Source organism: Taudactylus pleione, unplaced genomic scaffold (genome assembly GCF_031769625.1).
Source record: "Taudactylus pleione unplaced genomic scaffold, aTauple2 ptg000703l, whole genome shotgun sequence".
In the NCBI taxonomy this organism is placed as follows: domain Eukaryota; kingdom Metazoa; phylum Chordata; class Amphibia; order Anura; family Myobatrachidae; genus Taudactylus; species Taudactylus pleione.
The window spans coordinates 78,385-96,663 of NW_028285105.1; the positions used below are offsets into that span (position 1 = coordinate 78,385).

At 41.4% G+C, this 18,279-nt stretch overlaps 1 protein-coding gene across 2 annotated transcripts in view; it reads left to right on the forward strand.

Annotated features, from left to right (window-relative positions):
* SEC24B (SEC24 homolog B, COPII component) overlaps positions 1-18,279 on the forward strand; it is an 81,829-nt gene that overhangs the window by 14,006 nt on the left and 49,544 nt on the right. Inside the window, exons 3-11 of one of the 2 annotated variants that reach the window (XM_088456433.1) lie at positions 1,687-1,815; positions 4,874-4,978; positions 12,240-12,323; positions 12,473-12,654; positions 13,679-13,863; positions 14,226-14,328; positions 14,461-14,587; positions 14,816-14,925; positions 15,684-15,796. In XM_088456433.1, coding sequence (XP_088312559.1) covers positions 1,687-1,815; positions 4,874-4,978; positions 12,240-12,323; positions 12,473-12,654; positions 13,679-13,863; positions 14,226-14,328; positions 14,461-14,587; positions 14,816-14,925; positions 15,684-15,796 — 1,138 coding nt within the window. The remainder of the gene's footprint in view (positions 1-1,686; positions 1,816-4,873; positions 4,979-12,239; positions 12,324-12,472; positions 12,655-13,678; positions 13,864-14,225; positions 14,329-14,460; positions 14,588-14,815; positions 14,926-15,683; positions 15,797-18,279) is intronic. The other variant, XM_088456434.1, reaches the window with a different exon arrangement.

Sequence of the window (18,279 nt, forward strand, 5' to 3'; positions counted from 1 at the left end):
TACAAAGGTAGTGCTGGCACTATTTTGTATTTGTTTTTAACTACTTAACTGGCTAATTTATTTCCCCAAAAAACGCTCAGAAATTGTCATTTTAAAAAATAAAATAAAATTTAAGCTTAGAATGTACGTTTTTAAAATTTTATATTTTATTGAATAAAATATATGCCTAGCAAACTCCAATCCCCATTGTAATAGTACATCCAAACCCCCTGTGGCACTATATCACCAGTGGCATTACCCTCCTGCCCCCATAGTTGTAATAGATTCCCACTATCTCCCCAGCCGCCAGTATCCATAGACCCCCACTGTGGCACAAGCCCCACTCCCGCCACCATGTATCAGTATAAATATATGTACAGTATAACCCTCCACCCAGGGCCATTCATTCTTATGCGGAACATTACCCCCTTACACTCTCCGCCCCTTTTAGGAAATATGATGACCACAATATGTGCTAGAAACAAATGTTCAAACAAATGTTGGTATATATTGACCAATACTTATCGGTATATTCTTTGCTGTATGGTCTAATTGTCCATATCTCATGTGTACATTAAACAAAAAAATATAAAAACATAATAGTGTAATAAAGGCTTAATAAGTAAGTCAATAATCCTCAGTGCGTAAAGGAGGAATATAGTGCTTCTTAGCAGCGAAGGTCCACATCCAACAAATGATCGGTACAGTCTTTTTGTCAAGGATCCTTGACAAAGAGGACCAGTGCGTCAAAACGCATTGGTACGAGGATAATCCCGTGGTTCCATCTCCTAGGTGACTGTGATCCATTTTATCATATATATCGGCAGTGTTTCTAGTGTCCCTGTTTTAAAGTTTTTAATAAAATGTGCTGTTAGCATGTTGCACATTTAGTTTATTGCCTACCCATGGTCCTGTTATATATATTTAGAAAAGGATGCTTGAGTTGTGGATTTCGAAAGAAACCTTTATGTGTATTTACAACACGGTTTACATGTAAGCACTATGTAAGCATTTGCACTTTAAACCTTGACATGTGGTTGGATTTCTGAACTTAAAGGGGAGCACCGTTCATTTGTTGGATGTGGACCTTCGCTGCTAAGAAGCACTATATTCATCCTTTACACGCACTGAGGATTATTGACTTATGTATTAAGACTTTATTACAGTATTGTGTTTTTATATGTTTTTTCTGTTTCATGTACACGGGAGACATAGACAATTAGACCATACAGCAAAGAATACTGTATACCGATAAGTATTGGTCAATATATACTTGTTTGAACATTTGTTTCTAGTGCATATTGTGGTGGTCATTTTGTGTATTCTGTACTCTGTATTTTTTGAGTTAGGTGACTCTTATGACACCGTGCAGCTTGAAACTGTGCACTTGAGGGTTTGGTTATCCTATATTTGTTCAGGATGAGGAAATATATTCTGCACATGCCGGTGGATGCAGTGGAATGGCATGGTCGCATAGGATGCAACCATGCCCGCAAAGGCCTAGCTGGCTACGGTTGCATCCCACGTGGTTAAATTCTAACACATAATATACATTTACTTCTGTTGCTCATCTGAGAATTTTGAAATCATAAATTATACAAAAGTATTGTTTGCCATTTATTTGTTATGTAATAAACCGGTGTTGATTTTTTAAAGCTTGTGTTGTATTCTGAATCATCTCATTATGCCTTTTATTTCTGTTTACAGTGTCTCCTGAACTCCATGTACCAGGGCAAAAGTCACAAATGTTACAACCTATAACATCAGCTCCTAGCTCCTTGGCACATTCAGCCAATTGCAACCAATCACCTTCACCTCAGCAAGCAATACAACAAGGTAAAAGATGCATAAATCTATTGTCATAATTGACACTTTTTTTAAAAATTTTTATTGGCTTTGTAAAAGGCTGAGAAAAATGAAACATAGTGTGCTTGATTCAATTCAGTGTGATGCTGAATAGCCTCGGGAGGGAGCTCCCGTAGCTATTCCGACATTTGCCAGTTAAGTCGGAAAATGCCGGTTCTCGCGACTTAACTTGGGTGTTTAGTCTTGAGAACCGGCATTCTCTGACTAAAGTGCCGGCGGCGCCGCACTAAGCAAGAAAACAGCTGCGCGGCCGGCACTTTTGTCGGATTTCTCCTCGCACCAAACAGCGCTGTGAATTAATTGGGCACGATTCTATTCTATTCCAGAGCTATTCAATACACAGCGCTGCCAAGTCCGACTAGGATTTCTTCTCGCATCCCCCCGGGGATGAGACCAGAAATCCGCCAAAAGTCCCAGCGCGAGGCTTAGCTCCGGGAAAACAGCATCGCGCCGGGAAGATAGGTCGGGGAATGCCCGTTATCGCCCCTTAAACAGGATGTTTAGTTGCGAGAACGGGCATTCTCCGACTAAACACAGCACACAATTGAATAGCTCCGGGAGCTATCTCCCGGCGCTATTCACATCGCATAGAATAGAATCGTGCCCATTGAATCGAACCCTGAGTTTGATATTTTTGCTTCTCTGTAGTAAGTGTAATATTGTATCTCTTTTCTCATAGTGTTTTTGGGTTAGTGACATTTTCACCCCCTTTAGTTCAGTGAGACATTTTTACCCTCTAAGAGGTGCTGTCTGTTCTCTGCAGAGTGCTGAGAATCCAATAACATAGGTATGATAAAGCTAGTATCTGTACTTTTATTCTGCTTTTGTTCTCTTTCCTGTCAGTCTTCCTCTTTCTCTCTCTTTCTGTATGATCATTAACTTTTTTGTACCCGCAGTTAATGTAGCACAATTTTAAGTCTCGGTACACACTAGACGAAGTGTACCCAGCCCGACTTTGGCAGCGGCGGGTTCTGGCAAAGGAGCCGGCATCAGCAGGTGCATACACACTTGCCGATGCGTCGGCCCTGCATGAAGGGCAACCTGAGGATGTGGCTGAAGATCCGCAGGAGCGCGCATCGTTAGCGACATAGTGGGTACACCCTAGATGTGCCCGATATGTCGCTCCGAACTGCCTGATCGGATATCATATTGTCTAACTTGTACCCAGCATAATCGTGTTATAACTGTCCAGGCTGTAGAGGCTTTTTTCAAGTCTCCAGTTTACCTAAGAACCTCTGGCTTCTGATGCCATCTGATTATATTTCCAATTTCCTTTGGAAACAGCTTAGAATCTCTTTGAAAAATGTGTGGATTGATTCTTAGGTAATGGCCCATGGGCAAACTCATTCCACTTCATGATGGTGTCACTTGCGTGTTTTCTTTTGGAACACAGGGCCTGATTCAGACCCGGTCACAAGCGCTGAGCGCTCGCAACCGGGTCGATGGTGGCCCACAGTGCATGCGCACGACGGAGCCGGCTCCGTTGTGCGCATGTGCGGGACCCGGCTAGCGATGGGCAATCCGTTGCTCCGGGTCTCGCACCAAAGGGGGCGAGCTGTCAATGTTGAGTGACAGCTCGCCCCCTTTGGTGGGCGGGCCGGGGGGGTTGGCTGCCCAAACGGAAGGCGTTCCCATGAGAACGCCTGCTGTTTGGGGGCGGCCCCACTGACATCACGAGTGATGCCTTGGACATCGCGACCATCATCATGGCCGCTCACAATAGCTGTGGGTGGTCACCCACAGCTATACAAGCGGCCAAGAGGCGGATCCAAAAAAAAAAAAAGGCCCAGCCCTGATTCAGAGCGAGTGCTCTGTCAGAGTGAGTGGCTCTGAATCAGGCCCACAGAACACTTGCCCTTGCCTAGGATTTCTGCATAGTGGATGCTAAATATAATAGAATACGAAGAGCCTCATCTTATGTACATTTGGGGATCATGCTCAAATAATACTGTTTGGTTTGACCCGGTTCTTGAAAAGAACATCTATGTTATATTGTTCCCCTTTCCCATCATCCTTCACTGATGAATATAGAAAACTATCCATTAAAGTTGATGATATTAAAAACTTTTGAAATAGTTTCCTTTCAGATTGGAAGAATTATGTACCAATAAATTGCAAGCTTTAAAGTGCATGTATTACTATGTCTGCCTTTCTGTGTTATAACCACTTTGTCAAGCTTTGTATCTCAGTGGAAATGCTTATTGATTTGCAATGGCCTTTAATGATATCCACGTCAAGTAATATAGGTTTGCGGGGGTGTGCAGGGACGTATAGCCAGCCATTTCTATGTTCTCTGCCTCCCTGAGTAGCAGAACTGCTAGCTCATGTTTACTGACATTGACTACAGTGTTTGTTAGATTAAAAGTGGGGACAGCTGAGCATCCAAAGCTGGATGTCTTTTTAAAAAGGAGTATCCTATTCCCTTTTGCCCTTGTTCCCTCAGTACCCCTTCACACACCACCCCCTGTCTACCTTCATCTTTGAGCCTCTTTTAGTAATATACCTATTAGAGATATTAAATGGAGTATAGAAAAAGTTTACAAATTTCCTTTACTTTAGAATCTGCTACAAAAGTTGAGCGTTAACCTGAAAGGTATACGTTAGAGAAAAAGAAATGCTCTTATGCTACATCAACATATCTTTAAGCAGCCAATCAGGTATTTGCTTTCATAAGGCTTTCCCTTGCATTCTTTGTTTGGCACATTTAAATTGCGTAATTTCCCACCTGTAGTAAAACTGGATGAAATGTCATTACTGAAGTCCTGTTCTTTACCGTATCAATATTTTTTTATAAACTATTCTTCCCAATGGAAACCTCCAGACACTGAACAGGTGAAATGAAATGCTGGGAAATGGCAGGACGTCTTTCAATTTCCTTTACATAAATGCATGAAAATAATACTAGTAGTGTGACCTGTGTGTTCTTTTGAGTGTAGAACTAGAAAATAGCATGTTGTGGGGTGCCTTATGAGGATGTGCTGTGATTTACTACCTACCTGACTTTTCTTGTGCTTTCTATACCTTACAGGCATGCAGTGTGCTGGATATGTCAATAATCAAGCTAACTTTGCACCAACTCCCTTGTCATCCAGCTCAGATGATGAGGAAGAGGAGGAGGATGATGAGGAAGCAGGTCTGCTTTAGCTTTTTTACGGTGTCTAGCATGAGTTTGTGTACATCCCTAACCATTAACAACATTATTTCTTTGATAGCGGTGTCTTGAACGACATACCATGTCACCACTGATATTAAAGGAGATGCTTATTCAGCAATTATTGTCCTGAATAATTATGAATAGTTCTATTTTTTCTCTCCTAAGAGCTATATGCACTGCCTCTTAGGGCATGAGATTCTTGTAGCTTTTTTTTGTTTTTAATTTAGCACCTGGAGGGCAGAGAGATGTCCTTGTCCGCTAGGAAGCCCATAAGATAAATGAGCCAGGTAATTGCACTCCTGCTGCAGGGAAACATGCCCGTTGTGTCCAGCCTAATTTGGAACTGCTGATTTCTGATATAATTGGCTGTAACACTGATTGAATGACTATGAAGAAAGAAATGGCCCTTCCAGATATATTTAATGTTTTGTTAGCTGCCGTTTTGAAATATAATTAAGATTAATTATGTTCATTATTTGAAAATCGAAAAATGTCTGGCCTTCTCCTTTAACTCTTGGTGAGTCTGTCATTATATATTCTATTCTTTTGAAACATCTTAAGACCGTTTTTTCTCCTACAGTTGTATTTGTAAGGGGCTACGGATGTTAAGAGAAATCATCCCTGGAATCTGTTGGAGAAATTCATGTAAAAGGATAAAATCATATATAATACCTATAATATGATAGATATATACCGTATATACTCGAGTATAAGTCGACCCGAATATAAGCCGAGGTACCTACTTTTACCCAAAAAAACTGGGAAAACTTACTGCCTCGAGTAGAAGCCTAGTGTGGGAAATGGCAACAGCTGGTAGTGCCCCCAGTAGTAATTCCCCCTGGTAGTGCCCCCAGTAGTAATCCCCCCCTGGTAGTGCCCCCAGTAGTAATCCCCCCTTTCAGTACCCCCAGTAGTAATCCCCCCCTGGTAGTACCCCCAGTAGTAATCCCGCCTTTTAGTGCCCCCTGTAGTAATCCCCCCTTTTAGTGCCCCCTGTAGTAATCCTCCCCTGTAGTAATCCCCCCCTGGTAGTGCCCCCTGTAGTAATCCCCCCCTGGTAGTTCCCCCAGTGGTATTCCCCCCTTTTAGTGCCCCCTGTAGTAATCGCCCCCTGATAATGCCCCCTGGTAGTGCCCCCTGTAGTCATCGCCCCCTGGTAGTGCCCCCTGTAGTCATCTCCCCCTGGTAGTGGCCCCTGCAGTCAACGCCCCCTGGTAGTGCCCCCTGTATTCCCCCCCCCCCTAGTAGAGAGAGACGTGATAACAATAAAAAAAAAAAACACTTACCTGAAACTCCCGCTCATGGTCCCGCCGCTGTCTGCTCATGGTCCCGCCGCTGTCTGCTCATGGTCCCGCCGCTGTCCGCTCATGGTCCCGCCGCTGTCCGCTCATGGTCCCGCCGCTGTCCGCTCATGGTCCCGCCGCTGTCCGCTCATGGTCCCGCCGCTGTCCGCTCCTGGTCCCGCCGCTGTCCGCTCCTGGTCCCGCCGCTGTCCGCTCCTGGTCCCGCCGCTGTCCGCTCCTCCGGCCGCTTTGCATGGGAGAGACGTCGTCATGACGACGTGTCTCCCATCACCCACTGCGGGAGCCGGAAGATGGCTCCCGCAGTGGGAGCAGCAGCAGCCGCTGAGAGTCTGACAGACTCTCAGCGGCTGCTGATTACACCAAACACGCAGCTGCCGGCTCCGGCGGCTGTGTGTTTGGCAGTGTGTAGCGCTGACCGAACTCCGTCCGGTCAGCGCTACACTTCACTCGAGTATAAGCCGAGGGGGTACTTTTTCAGCACATTTTTTGTGCTGAAAAACTCGGCTTATACTCGAGTATATACGGTACTTAGTGTATGCCCCCATCCTTCTCTTTTGTCTAGATGTTTGGGATATTTGTTGTGATGCAGATTTGAAATACTGTTTCAATAGATGCATCTTACCTATGGATGATTTTGTACATTGTAAATGTTTGTATTAATGTTAATTTTAGGAGAAACATGTAATGTTGGGCATACACTATAAAATTACATGGATGATTTCACCTAATATCAGTGGATCGCACAGATAATTGTGCTGTGTATGTGCGCGACCGAATCGAAAATATTGAACGATCGGGCATGTCAGATCGTCCAGCATGTCCGTTTGATGCAGTATTTTGCATCGGCCAGTGTATGTACTGCTGTGGTCGGCCAACTGACAGACATTTCCCCTGGAACGGGGAAATGTCTCGTCCCCAGTGGAGAAAGCCAGATATCGTAGCCAGTACATTGATATATCTTACAGTGTATGCTCACAATATGTGCTGGGTATCAGGCTGCTAGATTAAATGCCTGTCGTCTGACAGGCTTTTTATCTGCCAGTCTATGCCCAGCATAACTCATCTCCTGTATATTAACAAAGTGCTAAAAAAAATAGGATTAAACATCAGTACTAAAGTATTATAGTTAGTGTGTTATACCTATGTATTCAGTATGTTTTCATTTGTATTTTGTCAATGTTTTAACATTTCAGAAATAGTTGAATATAACTAAAAGCTCTCCCTTTATAATATGCTGTATAGTAATATATAAAGCAATGCTTTTTACAGTATTCAAATATGCCAGTATGCGGCAAGAAGTTAAATAGGGATTTTCAGGAACATATACTAATTACTTAACACTCAGTGGGTACTATGCAATGTGTGTACCCAGCGACAGAAAGACGCAATGCAACGGTATATCAAGCTGTCATACGCAGAATTGTGTAGTGTGTACGGCCCGTACACACTACACAATTCTGTGTACGACAGCACGATATTATCATTACATGCATGTAGCAACATGGTGTCGTTCATTGCACAGCATATGCGATGATTCAGTAAATAACTGCTGTGCACGCGCAATCTGGCGTACAAGTATCTGTGTCCAACGATCTATCGTACGATATATCTTCTAGTCTGTACACAAATAAAGTGATAGCATACCATATATATTTTAGAAGTAAAACCAAAAGTACAGTGTAACCCAATACAGGTTAAAAAGTGATACACTATTAATAAAATCTTAAACAAAAGTTTGCCAACACTTAAAAGTTAACTCCCCACAGACAGAATATTCCCAGTATATAGCGGTCATCAGACATGTAACTATCTGACACTACTACAGTGTTCTCACAAGACTGTTTTTTGCAGATGCATGCCCAGCAGAAATAGCCTACTGCCCGGCACTTCCCCTTGCCCCAATGCGCCGTGTCCCCGGTCACCCTCAACGTGTCTTTGTTGACACACACTTTGAGAGCGGAACCAATGTGCCGCTTCCAGGGGAACTTGATGGCAGTTACACCGTCCCCATGTGCAGCAGGGTCTGGCTCTGCTTCCTGCAGGAACTTATTATGGTTACCCTTCCTGCGGGAACGTCCTTTGGGTACCCCAGTGCTGCTGCCCATGTGGAGCTGGCGCAATCGGCTGTCAGGTAACAAGTTGCTGCTGCGCTGTGTTGCACACAGTCACCTGTAGCCCCGGGTGCCGGCTGTACTATCCCAGAAGCAGTAGCATAGTCTGATGTTACTTCCAGTCCAGTATTACTGCTGACGTGCATGGGGTATTCAGTGTGTGCACTAACTAGCTACACAACTTACTGTAAGCTCTCTGTTCCCATACACACTAGTGCTGTCTTGTTTCAGATAGATGCGCTAAATTCTCCCGAAACTCTTATATACAGCTAATACATATGTGTTTTTTCATATATATGCATAATGTGCTGTAAAACCATTGAGTTCTGGCGTAATCACTTTAGTGTTAATGAGGAAAACTTATACTTCATAAGGAATAATGACTTGGGGGAGACAGGGGCATATTTCTACCGGCCCCTGTTCCATTTTTCCAGAAATCTGTGGGGACAGTATTTGGGAGCCTGCAAGTGGGGACGGTATCTGTGGAGCTGTATAAAAATATATATTCTGTGTAGCCTGCAAGTGGGGCCAGTATCTGAGGGTTGTATTAATAATAATTTCTTTGGTGCCAGCAAGTGGGGCCAGTATCTGAGGGTTGTATTAATAATAATTTCTTTGGTGCCAGCAAGTGGGGCCAGTATCTGAGGGTTGTATTAATAATAATTTATTTGGTGCCAGCAAGTGGGGCCAGTATCTGAGGGTTGTATTAATAATAATTTATTTGGTGCCAGCAAGTGGGGCCAGTATCTGAGGGTTGTATTAATAATAATTTCTTTGGTGCCAGCAAGTGGGGCCTCTAAGAGGAAGAGGATAATTAATATATAAATTGTTATTTCAAGTTTAAATCATTATAAGGTCAGGATTTAAAACATTTTATTATTGCGAAGGCCCCCACCCGGCTGGAAAAAAATTCTGGGAAGAACACTGCTCCTAGGCAATATCCGACAGTCAGTGAAACAGTCCTTGCATGTATAATTTGTTTCCATGTTTACAGTTTAACAAAATATCTGCCAAATTACATGTTTGAGTCTTATAAGTGCACTTTCAGGCACAAGTCTGAGTATTAATGATTTGTGTTCTCAAATATGGGGGTCTATTTATAAAGCGGTTCTATTCTGAAAACAATGCTTTTCCGCATGATATTAGGATCGGGGCATTTTTTTGAAGTTTTAATGCATGACTCATTCATTAAAATTTAAAAAAAATGCCCCAATCCTAATATGCGGTAAAGCATTGTTTTCAGAATGAGATATTGCCTGCATTCAGTACTAAACAGATTGCAGGAGCCATGGCAATATGAAGTGATTTAACGGGGGCATTTTTGAGAAAAAAATGATAAATAGGCTGAATAATGTGTTTGATTATTCAAAATAACTTTTCACAACTTATAAGTTAATATAAATAATGGTCTGTCAAACTAGTTTGATAGTTTAATATGTTGATGAGTTTGGACAAAACTTGTAATATAGCAAAAAAAATATTAAGATGGTTAAATTGTTATTTGAAAATAAGCAATAAAGTATGGAATGTAGTCAGCATCCCGGCGTGCGGGATGCCGACGGTCGAAATACCAGCCTCTGGATCCCGGCACCAGAATCCCGATCTCCAGCATCCCGAGGGTAAGCATTGGGGGTTACGGGGAGAGTTAGGCTTAGGAACTGGAAAGGGGGAGTTTAGGGTTAGACACTAAGATGGGAGGTTAGGGTTAGGCACTAAGGAGGGAGGGGTAGGGGTAAGGGTTAGTCTTACCTTACTTACCTAAGGGTGTCGGGATTCTGACTGTTGGGATGCCGTTGTTGGTATTCTGACCAGCGGCATTCCCACCACCGGGATCCCATACCCAACACATAAAGTACATATTGCAATAAAATAAATACTTTTTGAAGAGATTTTCCACTTTTGGAAAACTACTCAATTAAACATGCCCCATACTGCAAGCATGACCTTTGTTGGTACTATATTCAGTTTAGTTTATTTTTACATTTAGAATAACGGGTACTTATTTGTTTACATTTACAAAATTGCAAAAAAAATCCTTTTTTTTTTAAAAAAAACTTCCTTTAGTTAGATGTTCGCAAATTTGTGAAATCACGGAAAATATTAACACTCACAAGCATATAGATGCCAAATACATGTAAAGGTTTGCAGTAATTCTAGGGCTTGGAGCATTGGTCATTTTTTTTTTTTTTTTTTTCCATTTTTACTTAGCAGTGGCTTTGGGACTTACAGGCAGTCTCGTCAGCATGTTTTTGCTGTTTTGTGGTCCAGTTTGTAAATGGCACCATGGACTAATGCCCAGTGTCATCTGCATTACAAATGCAGCAAATGCCAACAAACTAATAACCAATTAGACTACTGTATCTGTCTTCCAATGCATAAGTGGCATTGTAGAAGCAACAGGTAGTATAGACCATGGGAGTATTCATTACACCTTTACATATATATGAATTTCAGCTGCTTTTAATTCAATGATGCAAATGTTCTAATGAGTCATTCCAATCACTAATTTATTACCGCTGACAGATCACATGCATTGTTTTAATCCTCTTCACCTTCTCTGTTGCATGCATTTTTCATTGTTTTTGCAAATTGTTATTACTAATGGTAACTGTTAGGCTTTAAAATCTGTCCCCTTTCGCATATTTTTTTGTTAAATGAATGTTTTCTTTCCTAGGACGTCCTTCCTCTACAACGGGAGTACCAATGCATGCAAATCTCCCTCTCAGCCACCTGATACTGCCATTTCACTCCCCAGACATGTCTACATTACAATGCTCCAGCACCATTAGTGAAAGTATATCGGCACTGTCTGATGCAGCAGCTTGACAAACTTAAGCAGTATTCTCAGTGTTTCTAGGGAAATACAATGACTGTCCATGTAATGGGGCCAGGCATCACGTTTTGTAATGTCCATGTATGAAACTGGACATATTCATTACATTTCATTGTCATTTTATGGTTTTGCTGGTGACATGAAAGCAGTGACATTGGAGGGCCTATGTAGGAAAAACACAAGTCCAAGATTCAGAAGCTATAAAGTATTCTGTTCGGTTTAGTTGACCTTGTATGAAGTTGATTTGAGAATGATTCATTACGTGTTAATGAGAAAGGGCACCTTGTTTTCTTTCTTTATGTAAATTGTAAATGTCTTCTTTTAAGCGCAGGCAGTAAAAGTTTTAAAAAAACGTCAGAAGATAGACTCAACCAAACTCTTCAAAAGCAATCTTAAAGTAACCAGAAAAAACCCAACCTATTCAGCCCTTTTAAGTAAGGACTATGGAACTTGGGGTTAGAATGCTACATTGTCATAACTAGAAAGCTGCTTGTTTTTTCAGTATTTGATGCCTCTGTAATGACATTACCTTGAAAGGGATTCCCGGTATTCAGTCACAGCTCTGTTACCAGGGGTGTTTAATGCCTTGGCTTTCTAGTTAGGAATTCGGCTGCTCTAAAACTCCCACATGCTTTGATGAAGAAAAGCAACTGTTCTTTTTTTTTTTTTTTTGCAATAAAATTTACTTTATTTACTACAATTCTCAACAGTACTTGGCTGTCCCCACAAAATACATTCTAATCATTCTAGTCATTATAATTAGATATTTTTTGTAACTATTATTTTGATTAAACTGTTAAATAACAGGCTAATACAGGTTTGATTATATAGAGAAGCATACTAGCATATAAACACATTTGTATATATATTTTTTATTATTTGAAGTAAAAGAAACTCAGGGTGTAAACGTCAGTTCTGTATACAGAGTTGGATGCTGTAACTGTTTGGAAATTGTGGCTGGAATTTAGAATGATATGAAAATGTGTCTTTAGGTATTGATGAAAGCTCCTCCACCACCAGCAGTGCATCATCTGAGCCTAAGAATTATGATGTTCTAGAAGGAGGAGGATACACAGGTGAATGTTTCTCTATTAACAGTAACTTTTTATTGTGTTTATTAAACACAACTACTTCTAAATGTACATGTGTATCAACTTCATTATTTTTCATACATCTTTGTTCACCATTCTAATAAGCAACTGTATTATGTTGTTTACATTTCTAGAGACACCTGCAGCAACATGTAGCCAGACTCCTATTAATGCTGTTTCACACACATTAAAGCCATCAAAACCATTTGGACATGGATACCCAGCTCTTCAGCCAGGATATCAAAATGCTGCAACTCCACAAGGCTCCCATCCAAATACCCCTGTGCACCAGCCGGGTTACTCACAGTTTGCTTCTGTAAGCATTTTAATTGTATATTTGTTACCCTTGTAGGGATATATTTTATGGAGCCTATAAAAAATGTAGCCAACCTGCTGATGAGTTCGCTGTATAAAAATAACATAAACCCAGAAACAAGCAAAAAAAACAAACTCACACTTTTAGATGAGAGGAAAAGCAAGTGCATTCTTCATTAATTAAGGTGCCAACAGTATTGGACAATTCGGTTTAGCTATTTTTATAATATTGTTACACCTCATATTGGGCCTAATTCAGAGGTGGATGCAGTGTCAGTGTTTGCGCATTTGAGCGATTGTCTGCTGCTGCAAATGCCCAGAAAGTCCTAGAAACCCCTACTGCGCATGTGTACCACTGAGTTTACACACAGACCACTGTTGATATGAAATCCCTCCCATTTGAGCAGGCGGCAGAAACCATAGGCGGTGTGTGCAAGGTGGCCTCAAGTAAACACAAAAAAAGGCTTTCTCACGGGCGTGTTATGGGAGGTCACGGGCGTGTCAGTGAACGCTTTCTCCAGCGCAGATCCACAACCACAGAGGCCATAAGGCACTATTAGTGTCGATAGTACAAGCGATGGTGCACCGGTGGTGTAGTGTTTACAGGGCTTGCACAGTCTATCATACGCTAGTACACAAGAGGAAGGCGGAAATTAGCATTTGCACATTACCGCCGCTGAGACTCCACAAACATTTGCAGCCACGCAAGCATTAGCAGCCACCTCTGTATCAGGCCCATTATTTGGTGTCTTATCTCCCAGTAATCAATCTCCAATTTTATTGTTGATACTAACTTGGATTCATACTATAAATCGAATTTTAACTGCATTAATAATACATTTATAAACTAGCTTTGTAATGTTTGTAGTTTCCACTATATTTAGGTTGTGCTACTGCAATGGGATTGTGCATTTGTAATGCATCAGCATCATTGGTAAACTAGTTTTGGAAATCATATAGCGGGATATTCTATTTAAGCATCTGAACGTTTTGTTTTTCCGACTAAAATGTCCCTTGTGTTTTAGCACTACAGTGGAATGAATCAATTACCTGCTTCTCTAGCAGGATTAAGTCTACAACAAGCTCAACAGCCAGAAGGCCTGCGACCTGTTAACCTTACTCAGGATCGCAACATTCTTCCTGTATCCTCCTTCACAGCTCCAGCACCAAACCTAAATGCAGACCTTAAAAGACTAAACTGCAACCCAGAGTAGGTATTCTGTTTCCAATAGATAAACTGACGACATTGTGTTTTGTCATTTAAGTCCTTCACAGGTTTTAGTCTGAGGTCCCCAAGCTCTGTCCCAAGTGACCTGTGTAATAGGCACATAATCAATCTGCAGTTGTAATTAGCATTTACAACTGCAATAACGTGTGGATGACAAACACATTGCAATACCGTAAGTGTTATATATCTGTCTCATCAGATATTTATTGGCTGTCTTTATTGTGTGTAGGTTTCAAGTATACGTTATTACCATGGTAGATGCTGAATGAGCTGTATTGATTTTTTTAAATTGTTACAACTTCACTTGAACTTATTAGTGATTTAGCTGTGTTTCCACTTTGCAGTTTCTTTAGATGCACACTTGCGAATATTCCACAGACTCAAGCTCTTTTGAATAAAGCAAAACTCCCTTTAGGATTACTTCTTCATCCTTTTAAAAGCAAACCGGTAAGGATGTGTTTCTCACCTTTTGCTATACACTGACTACAAAGTCATATGCAACAAAAATAACAAACATCAAAACAAAAATTTACTACTGTTTATAACTTATATGATGAACATGTTTTCCTGTTCTTCTAGAGAATCCCCACTATTTCACCAAGCACTATTGTAAGATGCAGGAGTTGTAGAACATATATTAATCCCTTTGTATCTTTTATTGACCAGAGAAGATGGAAGTGTAATCTTTGTTACAGAGTAAATGATGGTATGTATTGTAGTCTGTTTACCCTTAATCTGCAATAACACCGTCTGAAGTCAAGACTACATAATTGTCATACACTGCCGAATGTACATTACTCTATTGTTACAATATGATGATTACATGATCACAATATACATGGCTAGTTTTCTCTCGTTTCAGTCTGCTGTAGTAGCCCCAATTTCTTTTTAGAATTATGCTTATTACATGTGATAATGTTGATTTTATTATAAGTACCAGAAGAATTTATGTACAACCCAGTGACCCGATCCTATGGGGAGCCACATAAACGACCTGAGGTTCAGAATTCTTCAGTGGAGTTCATTGCTTCATCTGACTACATGGTAAAACATTAATTCTATTATGGCCTTTTATGATTTTTTTTTTTCCATTTGTAATTGCATACTTTTTATTAGAAAAGTTACCTCTATGGCATGATTATCTAAAAACGAGTTTGGTTAATGTAATCTTTCACCCAAACACTGGTGGTAATATGTTGTTACTATAACCTTACTGTTATGTTTCTTCCCATCCCAACATTATTTAAATTTGCCTTCTTTAGAAGAAATTTAAATACTTCATGATGATGGACTGTGCATATTACCATATATACTCCCTCGCTTCTCTTTGCTTTGTGGGGAAACATTAACATTTTCTTCCGGCTTTCTAACATCTGCAATAGACCCAGCGCCGGTCACATGGTTATATATATATTTTCTGTGATACCTGTAGAGGGGGTGGTGTTTTTACCCCTCGTTTCTTCCTTGTGAGGCAGCTCATTCTTTTTGCTTATTACGCTTTGGTGGGTATTTTTTGTTTTTCTTATTGTGGGGAAACATTAGCAAACATACTGGCCGTGTAGTGCCCACCGACCAAAAGCACTTAAGGGACATTGTACTGCATTGAATTCTTCCACTAGAGTAGAGACTCCAGCATAAAAGTGACAATATCGACTTTGTGTACTTCAATGAACTTTCTCTTAGACGAGAACACTCACATGCGTGTGACTTGTAGTTTACTCATGTTTTACAAAAGTAAGTTTGGGGGAATTACAATGTACTGACATGTCATAAGATTAACTTTGTTTTTTTTTTCAATAAAGTTACGGCCTCCTCCCCCAGCAGTTTATCTGTTTGTTCTGGATGTATCCTACAATGCTATCGAATCAGGGTATCTACATTATTTATCTCAGTCGTTGCTGGATAATCTAGACAAGTACGTATCTGTGTATACAAAAATCCATATTGCTGTGATGTTTCCTGAACTAAATCTGTTTTGCAGTCAGGTGCATAAATATTGGGACATTGACAGAATTTTCATATATTGGCCTCTATTCACCACCACAATGGCTTTGAAATGAAACAAAGAAGATGTACTTTAACTGCAGACTTTCAGATTTAATTTGAGGGTAATTACATCCAAATCAGGTGAATGGTGTAGGAATTACAATGGTTTCTATATGTGCCTCCCACTTTTTAAGGGGCCAAAAGTAATGGGACAAACTAAATAATCCTAAATCTAACTTTCACTTTTTAATACTTTGTTGCAAATCCTTTGCAGGCAATTACAGCCTGAAGTCTGGAACGCATAGACATCACCAGATGTTGGGTTTCATCCCTGGTGATGATCTGCCAGGCCTCTACTGCAAATGTCTTCAGTTCCTGCTTGTTCTTGGGACATTTTCCCTTCAGTTTTGTCTTCATCAAGTGAAATGCATGCTCAACGGGATTCAGGTCAGGGGATTGACTTGGCCATTGCATAACATTCCACTTTTTAGCCTTAAAAAACTCTTTGGTTGCTTTTGCAGTGTGCTTCGGGTCATTGTCCATCTGCACTGTGAAGCTCTGTCTAATGAGTTCTGAAGCATTTGACTGAATATGAGCATATAATATTGCCCGAAACACTTAAGTATTCATTTTGCTGCTTTTGTCAGCAGTCACATCATCAATAATTACAAGGGAACCAGTTCCATTGGCAGCCATACATGCCCACGCCATGACACTACCACCACCATGCTTCACTAATGAGGTGGTATGTTTTGGATCATGAGCAGTTCCTTTCCTTCTCCATACTCTTCCCATCACTCTGGTACAAATTGATCTTTGTCTCATCTGTCCATAGGATGTTGTTCCAGAAATGTAATGGCTTTTTTAGATGTTGTTTGGCAAACTCTAATCTGGTCTTCCTGTTTTTGTGGCTCACCAATGGTTTACATCTTGTGGTGAACCCTCTATATTCACTCTTGTAAAGTCTTCTCTTGATTGTTGACTTTGACACACATACATCTACCTCCTGGAGAGTGTTCTTGATTTGGCCAACTGTTGTGAAGGGGTTTTTCTTCACCAGGGAAATAAATCTTCTGTCATCCACCACAGTTGTTTTCTGTGGTCTTCCGGGCCTTTTGGTGTTGCTGAGCTCTCCGGTGCGTTCTTTCTTTTTAAGAATGTTCCAAACAGTTGATTTGGCCACACCTGATGTTTTTGCTATCTCTCTGATGGGTTTGTTTTGATTTTTCAGCCTAATGATGGCTTGCTTCACTGATAGTGACAGCTCTTTGGATCTCATATTGAGAGTCGACAGCAACTAATTCCAAATGCAAATGTCACACCTAGAATCAACTCCAGATCTTTTACCTTCTTAATTGACAATGAAATAATGAGGGAATAGCCCACACCTGTCCATGAAATAGCTTTTGAGTTGATAGTCCCATTACTTTTGGCCCCTTAAAAAGTGGGAGGCACATATAGGAACCGTTGTAATTCCTACACCGCTCACCCGATTTGGATGTAATTACCCTCAAATTAAATCTGAAAGTCTGCAGTTTAAGCACATCTTGTTTGTTTCATTTCAAAGCCATTGTGGTGGTGAATAGAGGCCAAAATATGAAAATTCTCTGAGTGTCCCAATATTTATGCACCTGACTGTATATACTTTAAGGGGGTTATCCAATTACCTGCAAGGGGATGCAATCGGGAAGGCAGCTGGAGTAAGCCCGACAGCCGGCTTCCTGACTGCTTTATCCCGACGAGGGTTAAATGACAGGTGTCTAAATCTAGAAGCCTGCCATTTTTCCGACGCCGGCAGAAGGGATGCCGAGCGCCGCGAGCGGACAGCCGCGGGTGGTGGGGGATGGTTAGGTTTAGGGCTCCCGGGGGGACTTGGGGTTAGGCATCCCCCGGGAGGGTTAGGGTTAGGCTAGGGGGAAGGTGGGTTAGGGTTAGGCACCCCTGGGGGGAGGTTAGGGTTTGGCAGCGGGGAAGGGGGGGGTTAGGTTTAGGCACTTAGACTGGGGATTAGGGTTAGGCACAGGGGGGGAGGTTAGGGATAGGCACCCCTAAGGAGGGTTAGGTTAGTAAGTACGATCGAGATTTCCAGCGCTGTCGGGATCTCTCCAGCTGTCTGCCTCACGCTGCCGGGAATCGAACTGCCGGCCGTGTGGCCGGCGGTATTTCTTACCGCTTCCCCTGCAATTTGCTGCTGGAATGGCTTCCTTCGATTTTGAGAGAAGTGTCTGTAGCTTGTTTCTGCTTGCAAACTATGAAGGTGCAAGCAGAAATCAGGCTACTGTAAATGCGCATATGTTCATAGCTTGAGCTGCCAGAACGTGTATTTGAGTCTGTTCCTTGGAGTCACATGACATACAGATGTTTCCTCGCACATCTTTGGTGCAGTCGCGCCAAACAGCCCCTCTCTGTGCA